Source organism: Boleophthalmus pectinirostris, unplaced genomic scaffold (assembly GCF_026225935.1).
Source record: "Boleophthalmus pectinirostris isolate CB_2022bp ecotype Guang Dong unplaced genomic scaffold, ASM2622593v1 HiC_scaffold_5, whole genome shotgun sequence".
NCBI lineage: Eukaryota > Metazoa > Chordata > Actinopteri > Gobiiformes > Gobiidae > Boleophthalmus > Boleophthalmus pectinirostris.
The window spans coordinates 20,969,912-20,988,916 of NW_026571404.1; the positions used below are offsets into that span (position 1 = coordinate 20,969,912).

At 37.6% G+C, this 19,005-nt stretch overlaps 2 protein-coding genes across 6 annotated transcripts; one reads left to right on the forward strand and one right to left on the reverse strand.

Moving 5' to 3' along the window:
• Window positions 1-261: 261 nt before the first annotated feature.
• Window positions 262-18,603, reverse strand: mcph1 (microcephalin 1). Of its 3 annotated transcripts, XM_055163038.1 has the most exons (16): window positions 18,494-18,602; window positions 17,948-18,006; window positions 17,764-17,855; window positions 17,549-17,667; window positions 17,392-17,473; window positions 17,186-17,297; window positions 16,978-17,109; window positions 16,832-16,903; window positions 15,069-16,223; window positions 14,325-14,431; window positions 12,976-13,013; window positions 12,532-12,694; window positions 12,372-12,449; window positions 1,325-1,562; window positions 659-715; window positions 262-423 (listed from the first exon to the last, which is right to left on the reverse strand). In XM_055163038.1, the coding sequence occupies exons 2-15, from the start codon at window positions 17,982-17,984 to the stop codon at window positions 663-665; spliced, it is 2,478 nt and encodes an 825-aa protein (XP_055019013.1). In that variant the 5' UTR covers window positions 17,985-18,006; window positions 18,494-18,602; the 3' UTR covers window positions 262-423; window positions 659-662. The 3 variants fall into 3 exon arrangements, with proteins under 3 accessions (XP_055019013.1, XP_055019015.1, XP_055019012.1); XM_055163040.1 differs by lacking the exon at window positions 262-423 and having other exon boundaries at window positions 427-715; window positions 16,978-17,103; window positions 18,494-18,603; XM_055163037.1 differs by lacking the exon at window positions 262-423 and having other exon boundaries at window positions 427-715; window positions 18,494-18,601.
• angpt2a (angiopoietin 2a) lies at window positions 3,881-12,456 on the forward strand. Of its 3 annotated transcripts, none has more exons than XM_055163056.1 (9): window positions 3,881-4,459; window positions 7,372-7,527; window positions 8,668-8,789; window positions 8,867-9,129; window positions 9,503-9,591; window positions 9,877-9,978; window positions 10,234-10,400; window positions 10,870-11,000; window positions 11,579-12,456. In XM_055163056.1, exons 1-9 carry the CDS (start codon window positions 4,193-4,195, stop codon window positions 11,749-11,751), a joined length of 1,470 nt encoding a protein of 489 aa, XP_055019031.1. In that variant the 5' UTR covers window positions 3,881-4,192; the 3' UTR covers window positions 11,752-12,456. The 3 variants fall into 3 exon arrangements, with proteins under 3 accessions (XP_055019031.1, XP_055019030.1, XP_020777114.1); XM_055163055.1 differs by having other exon boundaries at window positions 8,867-9,105; window positions 9,452-9,591; XM_020921455.2 differs by having other exon boundaries at window positions 8,867-9,105; window positions 9,464-9,591.
• Window positions 18,604-19,005: the final 402 nt, after the last annotated feature.

Here is a 19,005-nt window from a genome sequence, read left to right on the forward strand (position 1 = left end):
GAGATAATACAGTAGACTGTGTGAATAACATTTTGTATTCTACCAGTGTCAGAAATGAAAGAAAACAGGGTTCACTTGCACTACTCCTTTGCCTCCCAGTCGGTGGTATACAATGTAGATGTATAGAAGCAGGTATGCGCACAAATACACAAAAGCAGGTTTATTTAAAAGCTTAATTTGAGATTTCACATTATGTATCATTATTGTTTAAAAGGGCAAATAACCTAAATTCCCCTAATTTGAAGATTGACTGTTACACTGATTAGTCTGACTGTCATCTCAACTGTCACCCATTTAAAGCTGTCTGACAGCTCAGACTGTAGTGCTGTCACAGCATTTGGCTCAAAGACAGTAGAGATGTCTCCAAAAATACTACAGCTCCGTGAGGTCATCAGATTCATCAAAGTAGGAAGAAAAAAACATCTGTGTAGAATGAGATAAAGTTTTATTGATATTGCATGACATCAGTAAAAACTACATTCAACAGTTTTAAGTCAAATTAAACAAAAATATAATATTTGGTACAAAACCAATGAAAGGAATGAGCGCTTAAGCAATGTTTTCACAGTCATGTAAAGTAATTTTTTAATAAGACGTATTGTTTTTTGATAATATCCCTGAAGGCAACCATCATCTTAGCTCTCTTATTCATATTCACCTTTTTAATCCAAAGTGTAGTCATCATAGGGCAGCAGCTTCAAATGAGTGATGCTGTCTGTAACACAAACAAGTATAATATGAATGTCAATAATTCCATGACTATTTTAGTGCAAAAAGCAGTGAGACCACGGGGGCTAGTTATTGGAATTGTTTTATTTAATATTTTTACTGTGCAGAACTACGTTGAGGAACATAGATTGTGAGTGGATACCGACAAGGACACACATTTTAGGTATTTTTGAGCATTGAAAATACCCATAATGAAAAACTGTTTTTATTATCCTATTTTTTGGGGGGCTGAATTGTTACATAGTCGGGCTTTATTGGATTAAATGTTATGCAGATGGACCTTAATCATAAATATTTTGTAGAACAGAATAGTTACCATATGATAATTCAAAAAGCTAAATCTGTTTAACTGCCAACAGTATTTATTTCAACCCAAAAAAATTATCATCAGTAATATGCATTAGCTAAGGTAGTCTTGACCAAGCCTAGCTCAAAATCTGGAGATAGGATCCTGGGCACTGCACTGCGGCCCACTGCTCCAGATAGGTTCCACCAGGAGCCTGTCTGGAGTACCTCAATTTGTTATTTTTGTACAGTAGAAAAAGGGGCATCATAGTGTCCTCGATTAATAAGGAAATGCTTGTGAAGTTCTTACCAAGCACCCACTGCTCTGACAGCACCCTGCTCCCCTCTGGCCTCCTGCCGCTGTACCTCCCGATGAGGAGGCCGGCCTGGCGCACAGTTCTGCACACTGTTCCTCCGCAGAGTTGGATGAGCTCGACGAGGCTCTGAGGGGGTGGCTGGGAGAAATGGGACACAAACATGGCGGGCTGGTCCTCGAACAGGTCCTGCTGATGCTCCCCTGCTGATAAGTGTCTCTGGAGTCTGCAGATCTGAAGGGTGAGAGGGTGAGAGAGACAGAGAGAGACAGACAGAGAGAGAGAGACAGACAGAAAGAGAAAGAAAGAAAGCCAGGTAGAAAGAGACAGGTAGAAAGAGACAGGTAGAGAGAGAGAGAGAGAGAGAGAGAGTGACAGACAGAAAGGGTGAAAAGGTGACAGGGAGGGGGAGAGAGAGACAGACAGGGTGGGTGAAAGAGGGGAGAGAGAGGGTGTGTTTGAGTGTGGGGACAAAAATCTGTGCACCTTCAATTCATCAGGTCCGGATTAGATAGAAAGAGAGAAAAGAGGGTGGAGAGAGAGAAGGAAAAGAGACAGGTCGAGAGAAAGGTTCGGGAAATAGAAAGGAAAAGGAGGACGGAGACAGAAGGAAGGGTAAGAGAGAATGAAAAAGACAGCAAAATGAGAGAAAGATTGAAAGAGAGAGAAAGTAAAGCTGCAGCGGGGGTGCGGGGTTGTCCGTCACATCTGGACGGTTCAGCACTGCTCTGAGGCACAGGTGTTTCTAATTACACAGGTTAATTCGAGACTTTCCCACAGGAGGAGACGGGAGTTATTCTTGACATTTCAGAACACAACAGCTTTATTTGTCCTGTCTTATTTTCAAATCAGGTTTAGTCCTCTTCCCCTGTAATTTCTGTCTGGCAACTCTGCATTTTTAGACTATCTGTTCAATCGATGTGACTTTATCTCCAAAACACCTAAAAGAGCCGTCTCTCTGATGGACTCATTTCTAATCCCATCCAAACCAAACTTGTCCATAAAATCATCACATCACTTCCGGCTGTCTAAAAAAATGTAGAAAATGAATTATCCAGCAACAAAAGACCAACAAAGAATCACCACAAGTATTTTTTTAAACACTGAATTACAGGAAACTGCAAAGAGTCAGTCCATTCACATGGATTTTACAAGTTCAGAAACAAGGTCATGTTGTTATTATAGTGGCAAACACAAATAAACTAAACACATAACTATTTGGTTCTCTGATGATATTGAGTTAAAGGTACACTATGCAACTTTTTCTGGTGAAGGATCTGAAAACTTATTGTCTGCATGGAGAAGCAAAGGCAAAGCTTTTTATATATATTTTTTCCAACAATAAAACCTCCTAAAATTAAATAAATACAAGATAAATATGTTTTCATACAGTGGAACATTTCAGGCAAAGCAATAACATATCCATGAGACAAGCAGGTGGCAAACTATTGCCAGAAATGTTACATAGTGTACCTTTAACAGTAGTGGACTGGAAACTTGAAGCAGTAGTGTGAACAGTGTGACAGCACAGGAAAACAAATAAGGATTTGTGTAATTCTGAGATTGAATAAATCAATGCAGGGCTCCCGGAGTTGAAATGTTTAAATAGATTATAAATACAACTCTCCTTCCTTTGAAAAACACTACAAGAGTTGTGAACACCTGAAATGCTGTGTTACTGGAACACACTCCTTCCCCTTTTGTAATTCATCTTAAATATGTTCATTTTCCTTTTAGAGAAACAAATTACATCAGCCAACTTCCTACTATTCTACTGTACAATCCAATTAGGTTACAGCAAAACATGAGGCATTTCTGTCCTTCAAAAACAAATTAATTCAGACTGACTGCAGTTATAAGAATTATTGCTAACACTTAATCTACAGTAATTAACCACAACCATTTATTTAGTTTTTATTCTATTTATTCATTGATTTTATTATTTTTATCTATTGTTTCTATTAGTTCCTTTTTTCTGGAACAAAATTCTGGAGATGTTTTAGAGTTAAATGTTTTACATTGCTATGGGCAGCAGTAAAATATGCTGTACAAATAAAGTTAGATAACAAATTAATAATGAGCAAATGGTTAATTAATACTTAGTGACAACAAAATCAACAAGACCTAATTGTAACTACTAACATTTATAGTAGTTAGTAAGCCTGAATTATTCTTAATAAATTATCTGTTCATTATGAAATATGTCTTTTGTCATACTTTATAATAAATGCTAATAATGTTGTTATTACAAAGTGTAAGTTCATAATTTTTTATCACATACATAAAGTTGTTAAAAATGTGTGAAAGTACAATCAAAATGAATAATCCTGCAATGCATAAATTATATCTATGTCGAGCTATAGTGATTTTTCTTGGACTGTACTGCTGAAAAAGTGTTTGTGCGTACGCCGGGAAATCGTGAATGAGCAGCTTACTATCCCTGAGAGCACTGGAGGTGGACAGCTGCATCCTGAGTCCTGTTTAATGTGACGCGGACAAACGTGGCTCTTGGAGGATATAACAAAGCAGAGTATGTTGTGTGTGTGGTTGTGTGGTTTGTGTCATGTAGTGCGAGTGTGTGAGAGGATTCTCCACTTCGGTGGCCGGCCTCAGAGGAGGCGTGGTCGGGACAGTGCTCTGGCTAATCAGAAAAGGGCTTTGGGCAGCTCTACAAAGTGTCTGGACTGGGACTTGATGAAAGGCTCACACTTGCAGCCTGGCACCGGTCAAACTAAAGGGAGCCGCTACTTCCAAATCCTCACTCTACTACTGAGCACACATAAAAAGGCCAGAGAACTTTGATTTACCTTGGGACAGAACTACAAACACTTTTTTCTTTCCAAATTGACAGAAGAAAGACTAAAATGTTGATCTTAAATGTGCTGACTTTAGTTGTGTGCGTGACCATAGGATCCTGCTATAATGGTTTAGATGGTAATATGGGTAAGAGGCAGTATCAGATCCAGAACGGGCTGTGCAGCTACACCTTTCTCCTCCCTGAGCAGGACAACTGTCAGAGCAGCTTCAGTGACCCAGTGCAGAGGGACGGGCCCGTGGACGGAGATGAGTCCTCACAAAGACTGCAGCAACTGGAGAGCATCATGGAGAACAACACACAGTGGCTGCTCAAGGTAAACTGAGTGTCACATTATCATTATATCACTCTGTTGTTCATTTCACAACTTTATAACAGTACAATGAAAGTAGGAGAGTACCGTAACTGCTTCAAAATTTCAAACAAGGGCAGCACAAATGTATGGCAAATGAAAGACTAGTTTTATGATATTTGAGCAAAAGCCCAATAATGTATTGCTTTAAACTAATGTGATTTTGTGTAGGTTTGAGGTAATTGCTCCATAAAATTTATTTCTTTCAATATGGCAATAAAATTTGAAACTTTTTATTACTGGCCACTGGTTGCAGTTGCTGCAATAATTAGACAAAAACACCCAAGAGTAAACCCAAGCCTCATTAACAATTTGAAATTATTAGATCAAACTAAATTTTGATTAACTGCACAGCCCTAAATTAAATACTGCTCTTTTCTAAAATGTGACAAGTTATCAAAACTGTATCATTCAGATATGATGAAACTAGTTTTAAAAAGCTTCAAACCCAAAAACATGTCAAGGGTGTTTTCTGCACAAAAGATGCCAATAGTTTAGTTGAGTGACAAAGGCAGTCAACAGGTGGGATGCAGAGCTCCCTTTCACTCACACTTTGGTCAAAAAGGAGCTGAAAAGCAGCTTTTGTTGCAGCCGTGTCTCCACCATCTCCTCCTCCTCTTGAGTCTGAGTAATGAGAAAACTCCAAGAGACAGACAGAGCAAAGCTGGCCTCACTGCACGATCGCTCATTTCTTTTGGCACTCGGCTTCATCACAGAAGGACTCAGAGGGCAATTTCTCTGACACTCTTCATGATCCTGACGCCACTTCTCCCAACACAAAAGCTCAAGACAAAAATAAAAGCAGCTTCACAAACTAAAGCCTTTTCAAAAACATACAGTGGACATTTTTCTAAGGCCAGGAAACAGTCTTTTTGTTTTAGAAATACTTTATTATAAAAAGAAAAAAAATCTAAGTTCAGGATAAAAGTAAAGTCACAATAGGTTTTGCATTAGTATAGTAAATAGTATAAAATAGGGCTGTGCAATTAAGCAAAATTAGCAAATTTGCTTGAGATCGAGATTCAGTCCTTTTTAAAGTCTATATAATAGGCATTACCTGCTGATTATTTTTAATTAAGAGGTCTACAACTAATCCTCTGTCAGTAAAAGCATGTGGTTTGGAGCTGAGTTCAGACTTTGAAAATAGATAACTCACTTTTTTATGAAACCTAAAATCTATTAGGGAAGCTCATGCAAACTCCACACAGAAAGACCAGTTGGACCAGAGAATCCAACCCGGGCGCTTCTTGCTGAAAGGTGACAGTGCAAGCCACGCGTTACAGGATGTTTTGTGTTACATGACGTTGATTACATCAGAAATAATTGTGTTTATAAAATTAAGCTTGAAAGCCATGTTTTTTGTTTTTAAGAAGCCAAAATGTAAACAAAAATTATATAAAAATAAACTGAATATCATGATCAATCAATGAGAAAAGAAATTGCCCAAATTGTCAAATATAAAAAATAATATGTATAACACTTGCCCAAGAGCACAGATTCAGATTCAGATTCAATTTATTGTCATTGCACTTAAGTACAGTGCAACAAAATTAATTTTTAGCATCTGACCAGTGTGCAAGTATTAGATACAAATGTATATATGATAGAATGTTATAAAACAGAGGTAGGTATAACATGAGCATATTGCTAATCTTTACATGTACATTAAGTGCATCATTTAATTTGCACAGATATGTGTGGAATGTAGAAAAAAGGGAAAGAAAGATGCAGATTAAACTGAAAAGGTCAACAACAACAAGAAAGGCCAAAAATAGTGAGTCAACAGGACAACCTCCCAAACATCTATTAATTGTTCAAATACAAACAAACAGGAAGGCCACAAACACAGGCCGTAATCATCATAGTTGGTCAAACACGCTGTGAGAAAAATCGTGACGTTTTGGAAAGCCTCTCCTGAAACACATAATGCCCTCACAAGGTCCGGCAGATGACCGCGATAATTGGACTGTGTCTGCGGTCACGTCACAGTGTCATGGAGGATGTAACTCCTCACTCATCAGTTCATCCTGTTTACGAGGCATGTGACCTGATTGCCTCTCAGGAACACCTCTAAGACGGAAATACCTTAATGACAAGTGTAGGCTTGAATCGGTTCATTCAAAAAAGGTGCATGAGCTAGACCACAACCTCCGTATCTATCAGCCATCCATGGGTTTCAGAATGATGAAAAGTTGCACTGTTGCCACAGCAATTACCAATCCAACACAGATTATTATATTTTTTGAAAGACCAACTGTCCTCAAAATGGCACCACATAACAGAAAGCTAAAACCCATGAAATAAAAATATGCCAAAAAAAAAAAATCTTTTTTATCCTTGTGTGTATGGATTGATACAGTACAATACATACGATATATTGATTTTTTAATTTGTTTATTCTTATTGAAAACCAATGCGTCTCTCATGAACATAAAGAAGACATACTTTCAAATTGTGCTATTTAATACGAAAACAGTCTAACTTATTCCACCCAAGTCAAACCACATTATACTGACAGAGAATTGGCTGTAGACCTCTCCATTTAAAAGCCATAAGCTCAACAGTGACCATTTGAAATGACTGGATCTCCATTCAGTTATAATTTGAATAATTCTACAGCTCTAATCACCAATGTTCTTTAATGATAAGTAGAACAAATCACCACAGTACAAAGTCACGTAAAGACTTAATTGATACAAGAACTATGGGTCTCTATGGTTACAACTAATAAATTGGAAAAGGACAGCAAGTTCTGACAATGGATCCCTCTGAGTAAGTTCATGAAGTCCATATAAATGTCATGAGTCACTAATAACTTGAGCTTCCTGGACGAGAACAAGTCTAGACACTGGTGAACTGTGTGATTTGTGTTTCAGTTGGAGAACTACATACAAGACAATCTAAAACACGACATGGTTCAAATGCAACAGACTGCTGTCCAAAATCACACAGCCACAATGATAGAGATAGGAGCCAGCCTGCTGAGCCAGACTGTGGAGCAATCAAAGAAACTGACCAATGTAGAGACGCAGGTAAGTTTTTTTTCTCTCTCTCGAAACTACACAATGAAGAAAAGAAAATAATAGAAGCACTAAGCCCGGAGGAAATATAGGGCTCTGCACCTGTTAACACATAACAAGAGTTGTTTTTAAAGCATCGGGACAAAAATATTATCGAAACCACTTTCATTCCGCTAAACGTCCTCTCTGTATTACACAAACAGCAGTGGTAAAAACAGAGTGAAAAACAGGTTGAATGGTGTAAGTTTATTATTGTGGCTACACATCAGTGACCTTACGTGAGCCAACTGTACAGCATTTCCTGTTATTAGCACGGTCGTATTCCCACAGAAAGGGTCTATCAGTTTGTCACAATCACACATCCGTCTGTTCAAAGACATCACCAGCCCTGATACAGACACAAACCCAGGATCTATGTAAACAGCCGCTTTCTGCTGAGTTCAGTTCCTCCAAGCGACAAACTCTGAGGCAAGGTCCCCAACCCCTTGTTTTGTTTAATTCATTGGTCTATATGGATTTAAACTTTCCCTCAATCAAGTTTGTCTGGTCACTTTGAACTTTGTTGGACTTTCCGTTTGCAGTTTCTGTGCTGTCAGTGGTGTTTATTTACAGTGTAGTTGAATGAACAGGCTTGCATGATGGGCACCAGGATCAGCAAAGTCAGAAGCATTATGCAAAAGTTTCCAATAGAATCCAAACTATGAAATTGCCAATAGCTGTTTGTCACACACATTTAAATAAGCAGTCAATTGTGTGTATCTGCATTGTGGCAGGTGGACTATGTGCCTATAACAACAAACAACATAACATAAACAACATTTTCGGTCAGTTTTCTTATTATTCATAGGCACTATTTTCAATACTTTTTACCATTCAAAAATATGTATATTTTGTTTTGAATTGTTAATTTCCAGGACAACACAATGGTGCAAAACCCATGACTATATAGCGCTCAGGACTGAACCAAGAAAAACAAGATATGTCAAACATCCGCAGAGATGCAATCGTAAAGGCATTAATGTAAACAGAGAACCCGGCAAGCTGCTGAAAATTATTTGAAACGAAAACCTGTACTTATACTTATTATTCAAATTTTGCATGTTCTGAACCACAACTTTACCTCTAATTGACAATAATTATTTCTTATTTTAGGTAATTAGCCAAACAACTCGACTTGAGAAGAAACTACTTGAAAACGCGCTGTCAACCAACAAGTTAGAAAAACAAGTTATAGTTCAAAGCAATGAGATAAATAAACTGAATGACAAGAACAGGTGAGATCATGGTTCTCATGTTCTTTTCAGCCCACAGAGAGGGTGCAGTCTTATTAACCAGCATGTGTTTGTTGTAGTTACCTGGAGAAGAGGGTGGAGGAGATGGAGGGGCAAAGGCAGGTAGAGCTAAAGACTCTTCGTGAGGAAAAGCAGCAGTTGGAGGCTCTGCTCCTGAGACAGACCGCAGTGATCGGACAACTCCAACAAGAGCTGATCAGAGTGTCTTCCAACAACACAGTCTTGCACAGCCAGCAGCAACAACTCCAGGACTCTGTCAACAGTCTCATTCACTCCATCGCCATAGGAACACTCGCGGGTGGGTCCGATACGGTCAAATACTATTACCAATCAATTACAAAATTATGTAATTTTAAAATACAGCAATTCCATTCTTATTAATGTGATGAGCTCTGCAAAATCTTGAGCAAAGCCAATTGTAGATCCAAGATTAAGTGCAACCAAATCTGCAATTATTTAAGCAAGATATATTTGCACAACAAACGACAATATACTCCTTCTCATTATGTACTAAAGTTTAGATGTTCTGAAATGCATGTGATTCTTTTATTAGTTTAGCAGTTCAGATTTCAGTTTTCTCTCAAATGATCAGTTTTTACTATGTGCATCCTACTAAAACAATCTCAATATCATTAATTTCAAAGACATTCTTGCAGAAACCAAAACAGCCATGATGAAAGACATTCCAACTACACACATCGACTGTGCTGCTGTCTACAAGTCGGGCAATACTCAAAGTGGAGTCTACACTCTGACTCTCCCAGACTCAACACTAGAGGTTAAGGTGAGAACTATACAACCTCTTTATATTTATATTCCAGTATACACCATATGCACAGCTTCACTCGTTACATTGTCTCCATGGAGATAGATACAATAATTGCCATGCTGTTGAACATTTCAGGCAGAGCCATGGAAACAAGCAGGTCACATAACCTCCACCAGAAAAGTTGCAGCATAACCAACATCTCTCTTAAAGATAAAATAACTACTGTAACTTTCATTTCAAGCAGACATTTGTAACATTCATTATTGAGGTCATGTAAGCTTATGTAAATTGTGTTGGAAGGCCTTCTGCGACATGAAGACAGATGGAGGAGGCTGGACTGTGATACAAAAACGCTTTGATGGACATGTTGACTTTCACCGTTCGTGGCAGGAGTACAAAAAGGTGAGCACAAATTCTTCCAGTAGAAAAGTCAAACGTTGGAAACGCTTTTCTTTCCACCTTCAATTGAAGATGTCTCTGTTGGTTTTGAGTAGAAAGGTAAAGAGGGACATTGGAGTGTCTGAAAACGCTTTTAATAGTGAGCCTTTGCTCTATAACTGAAAAGATTGAAAACTCATTTATGGATGTGTCATTTTTGTTATTCAGAATTCTTTACACATTTCACCAAAAATATTTCTTTTGATTATTTTTCCACAGGGTTTTGGGGAACCTTCCAATGAATACTGGCTTGGTAATGACTTTGTTTACAAACTGACAAATGCGCATTCCTACAAACTGCGAATTCAACTGAACGACTGGGAAGGGAACTCTGGCTTATCACAGTACGACCAATTTTCATTGGAGAGTGAGGAACAGAATTATAGGTGAGTTCTTTCAACATCAAAGGAAATGTTTTCTGTGTTGTCTTCAAATGTGTTTTGCGTAATCTCTGCTTCAGGTAACTTTAGCATTAAGTTAATAAGAAAAGAGGCCCATCAGCAATTCAAATGTTTTCTCTTATCACACAAGGCTTTTGAAGTCCACTTTCCAGCACACTTTGTTTTTCCAAAAGTTTTTTTCCTCTTTTTCCTCGCACAAGCAATGCTCCTCTAGTCTCTTTAATACATCTTGTTTAGTCACAGATAACAAAATGAGAAATCTCCACATGAACACATAGTAAGTAAATACAAACTTTTAGAAAGAACAATTACACTAACAGAGGCACATAACTATCTTCAAACTATCTTCTTACACAAAACTGGATTCCAATTATCACCAATGCAGAAACAGGGCCTGTGATTATAATCATAGAGAATCATGGCAGACTTCTCATGCCTCCTTGTCACATTACAGGATACACCTTAAAGGCTACAGTGGAACTGCAGGAAAAATCAGCAGCATCGGGCAGCCAGGAAGTGAGTTCAGTACAAAGGACGCGGACAACGACAAGTGTGTTTGCAAATGTTCCCAACTTACTACTGGAGGTGAGAAACGCTCCTATCAGGCCATGAGGAAAACACATTACACCATCAATAATGCCCAAAAGCTTCCACTGTCACACCTAAATATTCTCAGAGGTATTAAAGGGGCTTTTGGCCAAGAAGCAGAGTCAGAATTAAGCTAATCACCTCCCGACTTTGAGAATTCAGAGCTCCAACAATAGCTGACATTAAGAGGCTGGGAACACAGCTCTCCGTTTTGCTCCTGTGGTTGAAGTCTTCTCCCGCATTCCCCTGAAAACCACTCTGCTGCCAACATCTATTGGGTCATTTTCTCAGACGGCTAAATGTTCCTATATTTCCCAAATGTTTTTCTCTGTAAAATTATTCAAATGTTGATTCTCCTTCTGAACTATCACATTATCATGCATATTATTTAGCACAAACAGGAACTGCTTCTAGTACAAATACAACGGGGCAGCTGTGTTAATGTCTAAGGTCTATTTTTACTTGATTTAAAACTAAAATAATTTCACGACATGGAAAAAATTGCAAGAGGTTGTGTGAGCCTGTGATAAACTGAACTGAATTGTAATTTTTTTGTATCATGTTTATTCTCATAGGTTGGTGGTTTGACGCCTGTGGACCTTCCAATTTGAATGGGATGTATTACCAGCAGGGCCAGAACTCAAACCGCTTCAATGGAATCAAATGGTACTACTGGAAAGGCTCTGGTTACTCACTGAAAAGCACAACAATGATGATAAGACCAGTGGACTTCTCAAGCTCTCTTTGACACCAGGACACAGACCAAAACCAACCAAAGGATTAAGGACATTCACTCCATTAACACAAAGAAAGCTCTTGACTGTAATAGTGAACTTTATGTAATACTACTGTAAGTCTTTTGTAAACAATTTTATCAAGTCCACCAAAATATAGGTAATAGGAATGAATATGCTGCTCAGATGTAGAAAATGGTACAGAGATGCCCTAACTAAGTTACTACTGATTGATATTTTACAAGATACTAAATTATTTAAGAATGTAAAATACTTTTGTAGAGCATGTTTTGTCTATGAGTGTATATTTTTATTTATATATTTTAAAGGGTTTGCAAAATACATGTAGGTAATGCATAGTCAAACACATAGTAAAACATTTAGTTTTTAGTTTTGAACTCCACTGGTCTCATAACTTAAAGATAATTTCTCTGCCACTAACATATGTCTGTGTACTGTTACGAGAGTATACTATTCATTAATAAATACAATCTACAAGGATGGTTTAGAGATTTTTTGTCCAGTTTCTGTTAGGTTTATTCCATTTTAGAGCTCTATACTATGATATACCTTTACAACTATTGCATTTTGCTTTTCTGTAATGTCAGTTAGTGCAGTTCTCAGTTTTGCAAACCTGTGCTGCTGGAAATTGGTCTGAAAGTTCATATGGCTCCTCTGGGATCCACTGCCTTTTCTCCAAGCTCCAAAGAATCTGATTGTCCCAGAAAATAAAAAAGAAAAATTTAAAAGATGTGTGTCATCCTTGAGTCTGGTTATATTGTTCAATGACATACCCACTCAAAAGACAGAATCCAGCAGCCTCGAGCAATGCCCAAGAGGATATTCAAGGTCCTTCGATGACTTCCTGACACCACATGAGTCGTACTCGCACATACTTCATCCACAAGAGTGAACCCACCCAACGCCTTGACCACCTGAACCACCGTGCCTTGCTTCCTGCAAAAATAAATTATAACATAGCAATCCTATGAAAATGCTATTAGACACACATATTCAGACATATTACTATATTGATTCAAATAATTAAATAATGACTAGTATCAGGGGTACATTGATAATGAAGTAACACAGAAAAAAATTATACCAAGAAATGTCATTGATACTGCCTAAAAGTACTTATTACAACTTGACATTGTAATAAATAAAGTATACATAGTGGGAGTAGAATAAAGAAAGTGTGGGTTTTAATGCTGAAGGATGATTAAGAGGCTACTTACTCAGTGGGCATACTCGTCATGACCAGTGTTCTTCCCACCTTCCCAGATACAAAGACAAACAGTTAATAACTTCTGGTGATGAATTAAAAAGCAACAGAAATAGCATTTTAAAAACACAAACAAACAAAGCATTTCATTACATTTGAATAGAGATCGAGATCCAATTGTTTTAAATTGTCAATAATAATGAATATACTGGACCTGTAAGTAAAAGCATGCGGTTTAGAACCAAAATTACTATTTCTGTGAAACTGAGAGGATTAGAAGTCTACATTGTATATGTTGTACTGTACTGTATACGTAAACTTAAAAAAAAAAACTAACTTTGATCAATCAACATAGGGAAAACATTGTATTGCATAGCCAGCAGCCATAAATATTCAGAAGTTCAATTAATAAATACTCATGAAACAGAGTTTTTAGACTGAACCCTCAGGTGAAAACATTGCAGTCAAGTAGCACAGGAGCTAAAGCTGTAGTCGTATCCACGGCAGCACAAACAGCTGAGCGGCAGCAGTAAACAGGCCGTTGCTCTGTTTCCTGCCACACGTTCATATCTGCTGCAGCAGCTGGAGGTCAGGGGTTAAGGCCCACTGCTCACACAGCGCTGCCAAAACAATCCATGGGCACAGCACAGCTTTCCACATCCACACACTCTAATTGGCACAAGCTTTAGACAGCCATATGCTTAACAGGAGCTTGGGCAGCCAACTTTATAGAAAGCTTGGGCTCTCCACACTATGGCAATAAAGCAAAACTGTTATGGATTTCAGATATAATGTGATGTGACAATGATGAAATGCTGTTTTGAGGCTCCTGATGCTGAGGTCAAACATGAGCTCCAGGTGCATTTCAGAGGCAAGGAAGTGATACATTACATCACAAACTCAAAACAAAGGAAACCCTCAGGACTAGAAAGAACCACTTGTCTGAATGCGTCAAATTGTTTCATCCCATAGCACTTTGTAAATGCTGTTTTTAAAAAAAAGTACTATATTATTAATATAAAATGTGTTCGGAGACCATGCTTTTCCATGTATTAAATGTTCAAACAAAAGTTGTGGGGATAGAAGAAGCATGATTTATTGCATTGCTACTTTGAAAATTGTGGTATGCAGACAACTGTTCTTGATTTCCATTTTTTTAATCAATACAGCTAAACAATTTACATCCCTGAACTTTTGTTTTTACTTGCATCAACTAATAATATCTTCATGTTCACTGTAAACAAACAAAATGTACAAAGTTCATCAGATTGAGGCCTCAGTTCAACATTTCTTCCAAAAAAAAAAAAAGAAATATGGTCACGCAAGCAAGAATAGAAGTGTGAATGAAATGAAAATCTGTACCTTTGTCGAGTGGACCATCGTCTGGAGACTTGTGCCTTTTTCTTCAGTCTGTTCTTGAGAGGCAGGTTGTGTTAACCTACTCGCAACTGTATCTTCATTTCCTTTACCTTCAATTAAAAAAAACAAATGGTGCAGCTGTCAGAGGGAGTGCTATAACTACATTTTATATCATGCTGATCTGCCACTCCCAACCCTTGCAATGTTTTAACTAATAAATGTCTTTTATACACATAATTTTAAATAACTAATGAAAACACAAAACAGCCATACTTTAATATACAATTTAATTTAAATATAAAAAAAAATATATTCTCTATGTCAATCATTAATATTACTAGTCCACTATAAAAAATGATCAGTCATATTGTGATCATTGTAATGGTTATCTAGACTATACAGGCACACACTAAAAGACCTTTTTATAACAAAGACAGAGGTATTATTAATAAAATATGACCAACAAATAATAAACAATTTCTGATTGTCAGCAATAACACACTTTATTCACACATATTCCCTTTTTAGAAGCCTCTAGTCACCACCATATTTAAATCTTGGTTGACAAGGTATTTTTAAAGTCTGTGTGCAAAAGAAGTCATAATTGGGACTAGCTAATTGAAAAATGTACCCATATCTAGTAACTTACTTTAATATTGTTAGTTGCAGGCCTATTGATTGTAACATTTGAATCCCATTCCCTTATGACATGATCCATGTCGATAATATGTTTGAGCTTTTACTCACTTGCCACAGAGCTCTTTAGGCTCCTGTCTGTTTTTTTGTGCAGCTCTAAAGCAGCGCCAGTCTCTTCTGACTTTCTTGTCTCAGTGGAGAGCAACAGTTGCCTGTGCCGTGTGGTTGGTGCACAGATAGAAGTGAACTGCAAAGCACTTTGTCTCCTTTTTTTAGTCAGTTGTTTTAAATTATCACTATAACTACCCAGGTTAGACAGCAATTTATTTCCGTCCTTGTGTGAAAGCCTTTCAGAAGCTTCCACTGTATCAAGGTCTTTTAAATGTAATGTGCTCTGCTTCAGTTTTTTCTTTTTAGTGGCGCTTGCTTCATTCACAGCACTCTCACTTCGCCTCTGTTTTCTTTTCTTTGAGTCAGAGTCCAGTTCAAATGGAAGTTGAAAGGTTTCTGCAGATAGGCCAGAAAGAGAGGCTTTTTTTGGTTTCTGTCCGAGGTTAGAAGGAGAGAAACAGTCCTCAAACACATCATCATCTCCATCAGTGGAACAAGACACAGTTTTGTGTGATTCACAAGATAAAGTGGGGGTTCGCACCAAAGCAGAGAAAATGGAGGTCAGTTTTGATTCACTTGGTTCTCTTGGGGAGGTAGTTTTAATTGAGAGACTAGTAGCAGCATCAGTAGTAGTACTGGCAGTATATTTCACATTTTCAGGTGATTTAGTTTCTGTGCAGGATTTGTCTCCCTTTGTCAATTCCTGTCCCTTTTTGATTCTACTTTCACTACTTAAAGTTTTTAGCTTCTTTGAAGCTGAGCTAGGAGACTTGATTGTAGACCTCCTACTGACTTTCTTACCAGACTTTTGGCTGTCAGATGAGCCCGGAGTGTCAGTTAAAATACCTTTAACTGATTCTGTACTGTTTCTTTTCATTGATACCCTTGATGACCTCCTTGAAGTTTTCCGTCTATACTTCTCTTTTTTGTCCTCCTTTTCCAAAAACTTTAGACATTTCACAGGGAAAATATGTGTTTCTCCCAACATCTGACGGCAGGGAGCGATCCAGGGCTGTTCTGTTGTCTCAGTACTTAAGCGTTCATTTTGATGGTCTTTAATGTTGGGCAGTGATGTTCCCTCTTCTTTCGCAGGAGATTCAGCTGCAGACCCTGTTTCAGCCACAGATGGACAAGAGTCATCATCAGACTGGTCATCTGTAATGAAATAAAGTACTGGGCATTACTTTACAATTTCAATTCTAGCTCAGTCATTGTGTTTTGTTTGGGTTGTAGAGGAAGATGATCTATATGCAAATACAACATGCATATCATAAATAAAACCAAATCCGTTTCCAGGATTTGAATGATAAAACAACATGGTAAACTGCTCTAAAAAGTGAGTTCCTCATCACAAACATACCTGGAGTTGTGTTTTGTTTCATGTTTTATTTCACACATTTTAACACACAAACTAAACCCTGCATATTTAGTCCGAGTTCTTCTCTTAAACTGAAGTGCTCCACTGTGTTTTTAAACTCCATACACCTTCACTAGAATAGGTTATATAATTTCAGCCTGGATTTGTTATCTCTACTGAACAAAAGGTAAAGGTAGCTGTTGAAAATTGAAAATTACCTCTTCATGACATCACAAGGTGGAATTGAGCATTTTCAGTAATAATAATAATAAAGGATGACTCAACATATGTGAATGAATCAAAAAGCAACTGCAGGTATGGTTTTGATGAGGTAACATTCTAACCTCACAGCAGTGAATTTTGTGTAATATAAGACCTTTAAATCTTTAGGGTGTAAATGACCTACATGAATGTTTGAAGACAGTTGGTGAGTTCCCCAGAGAAGGCTTCAGTCCAGTGGGCGATTCCATATGAGATGCTAAAACATACAATAATATCATGAAGTGCTTGGTGCGGTCAATAAAAACTGTAAAATGTTCCACCCACATTTACCTGTCAGAGAAATATTTTCATGCTTTTCTTTCATATCCTTTAAACGTCGTGCCATGTAATCAGACCTTTTAAAAGCTGGACTGTAAATGATTCCATTCTTCTCATCAATTATAATAGGTGAAACGTCTGTAACTATGATAAAACAAGATAAGAGATAACCATAATAGTTTGTGGATAATATTCTTTAGTACAGAGGACAGATGCTCACCCAGAGGCTCCATAGGAGTGAGGTCCTTCATCATTTTGTCCAGTTTTCTTCTCATGCGTTTGTCACTGTCAGGGGTTCTTTCAGGTGAATCTTTGGGCTGCATACATCGATGCTAAAACCACAAAACCCTGCTTTAATGGCCTGCTTTATGCCATACAAAGTTATGTCAATAAATGTGTAATGACTTCAATGTTGTAATGACTCACTTTTTTATTCTTTAATACTGGGTTGGTTTCATTTAAAGCTGGAAATAAATCCTCATTGACTTGCACTGCCTCGTCATAACACCTGAAAGAAGAAATATATATCATTCAAACATGCAATATTGTATTAAAAAACATTCATCAATAGGTTTAACTGTACCTGCTGACCCACAGAACAGAGACAAGTTTCACATTATTCTTTTTAGCTTTCCTCCATGTGGCAGAATGCCCATTGCTAAAAATGACATGTGTCACTTGTTTGGTGAATGCTTTTGTCACCTGCAAAACATACAGAGTCAATAAGAGTGTGCAACATAAGGAAATTAATACATTGTTTTTTATTATGTTTTAAGGGATAAAAGCTAAATGACATACCTGAGCCCCCATTTCTTGGAGTTGCTGAACAAATGGTTTTGAATAATTTGCAGTTTTATCTGATGACCACACGTCCACATAAGCAACGACATCTGCAAGCATTGAGATGGAGCTTACAGTGAAAGTAGCTACATTTTAAATTCAAGCAAAACACAATCATGAGTTGTAATTATGTTAACTTTACCCTTCAGAAGTGAAGAGATGCTGCTGTTGGAGGCCATTAGAGGCCTTACCCACCGTTAGCTACAAAGAAAAAACACACAAGACAATCAGTAAAGTTAATTAAGTAACTAATTCAGAACTTAACCTGTAGCTAATTATTTTTGAAAGACATGTCGTATAATAACCACAAATTACACTATCATCAGTGTTTAATGACAGTAATTCGGTTATCGTTTTCTGTGACGTGTATTATTAACGTTTAAGTAGCAAAGACCTCACGATTCACACTGACAGAAGTTCTCATAACAATCACAATAACTCAAAACGTAGTGCAGCAGTGGCTTATAGAGGGAGAAACATGACGATAAAACGATTTAATGTGCTTTTTATCTTGTTTTAACTGTGCATAAATATGCTAATTTAGGCAGCCGAAGGAAAAGCAGCTAGCAACGAGTACTTCTCCAAAATGTCAGCTGAACCAAACCAACACATGCATATGTACATAACCGGGTAAAATAATATTATACAATAACTAACAAAAGACTTGTTATAAATGTCATGCCCTTACTGTGGTGGTAATTGTGTTAAAATGATGTTTTTCGGGACAAAACCTGACTTCGGCTCACATCGTTCGCGCTTGGAGTTTGTAACGCGGTGCATTCTGGGAAACAGCCGGCTGCGTGCGTGAGGCGTGCGTCGGTCCCCCGTCCCCAAGTCTTTTTTTTTTTAAATAAGTAGTGCACGCCAAAGAATAAAGGTGCAGGCAACGATTTGGCTTTAAACTGCGTTCTGCTTTTAAAAGGAACTAAATAATCTCTATAAAATAACCAATGTCTCTAATAGCCTTTTAGAGCAAGGGAGGGAAAGAGTGCTTATTTTACCATGGTAGGTTTTGGTTCAGAAAGTTCGGGCCAGCTATGCCATGGTGATGAAATTAACTGGGCAAACAAGTGGACTGTACTTGTATTTTTAGCCTTAGTTTTCTTATTTGATCTTAACAAAATATAATTGATAAGATATATTCTATTTACCATGATGTCCTGTGTGGTCTACAACAAAGCAGAGGCTACTCTGTACAAT

Excerpts from the sequence above, each read along its gene's own strand:
- angpt2a (XM_055163055.1), top strand. The coding sequence starts at position 4,193 with ATGTTGATCTTAAATGTGCTGACTTTAGTTGTGTGCGTGACCATAGGA. Across the intron at positions 8,790-8,866 it reads AAACTGAATGACAAGAACAG|TTACCTGGAGAAGAGGGTGG; the intron begins GTGAGATCATGG and ends TGTTTGTTGTAG. Across the intron at positions 9,106-9,451 it reads CGCCATAGGAACACTCGCGG|ACATTCTTGCAGAAACCAAA; the intron begins GTGGGTCCGATA and ends TTAATTTCAAAG.
- mcph1 (XM_055163038.1), bottom strand. The coding sequence starts at position 17,984 with ATGGCCTCCAACAGCAGCATCTCTTCACTTCTGAAGG. Across the intron at positions 17,668-17,763 it reads TCCAAGAAATGGGGGCTCAG|GTGACAAAAGCATTCACCAA; the intron begins GTATGTCATTTA and ends TATGTTTTGCAG. Across the intron at positions 14,432-15,068 it reads CCTAAAGAGCTCTGTGGCAA|GTAAAGGAAATGAAGATACA; the intron begins GTGAGTAAAAGC and ends TTTTAATTGAAG.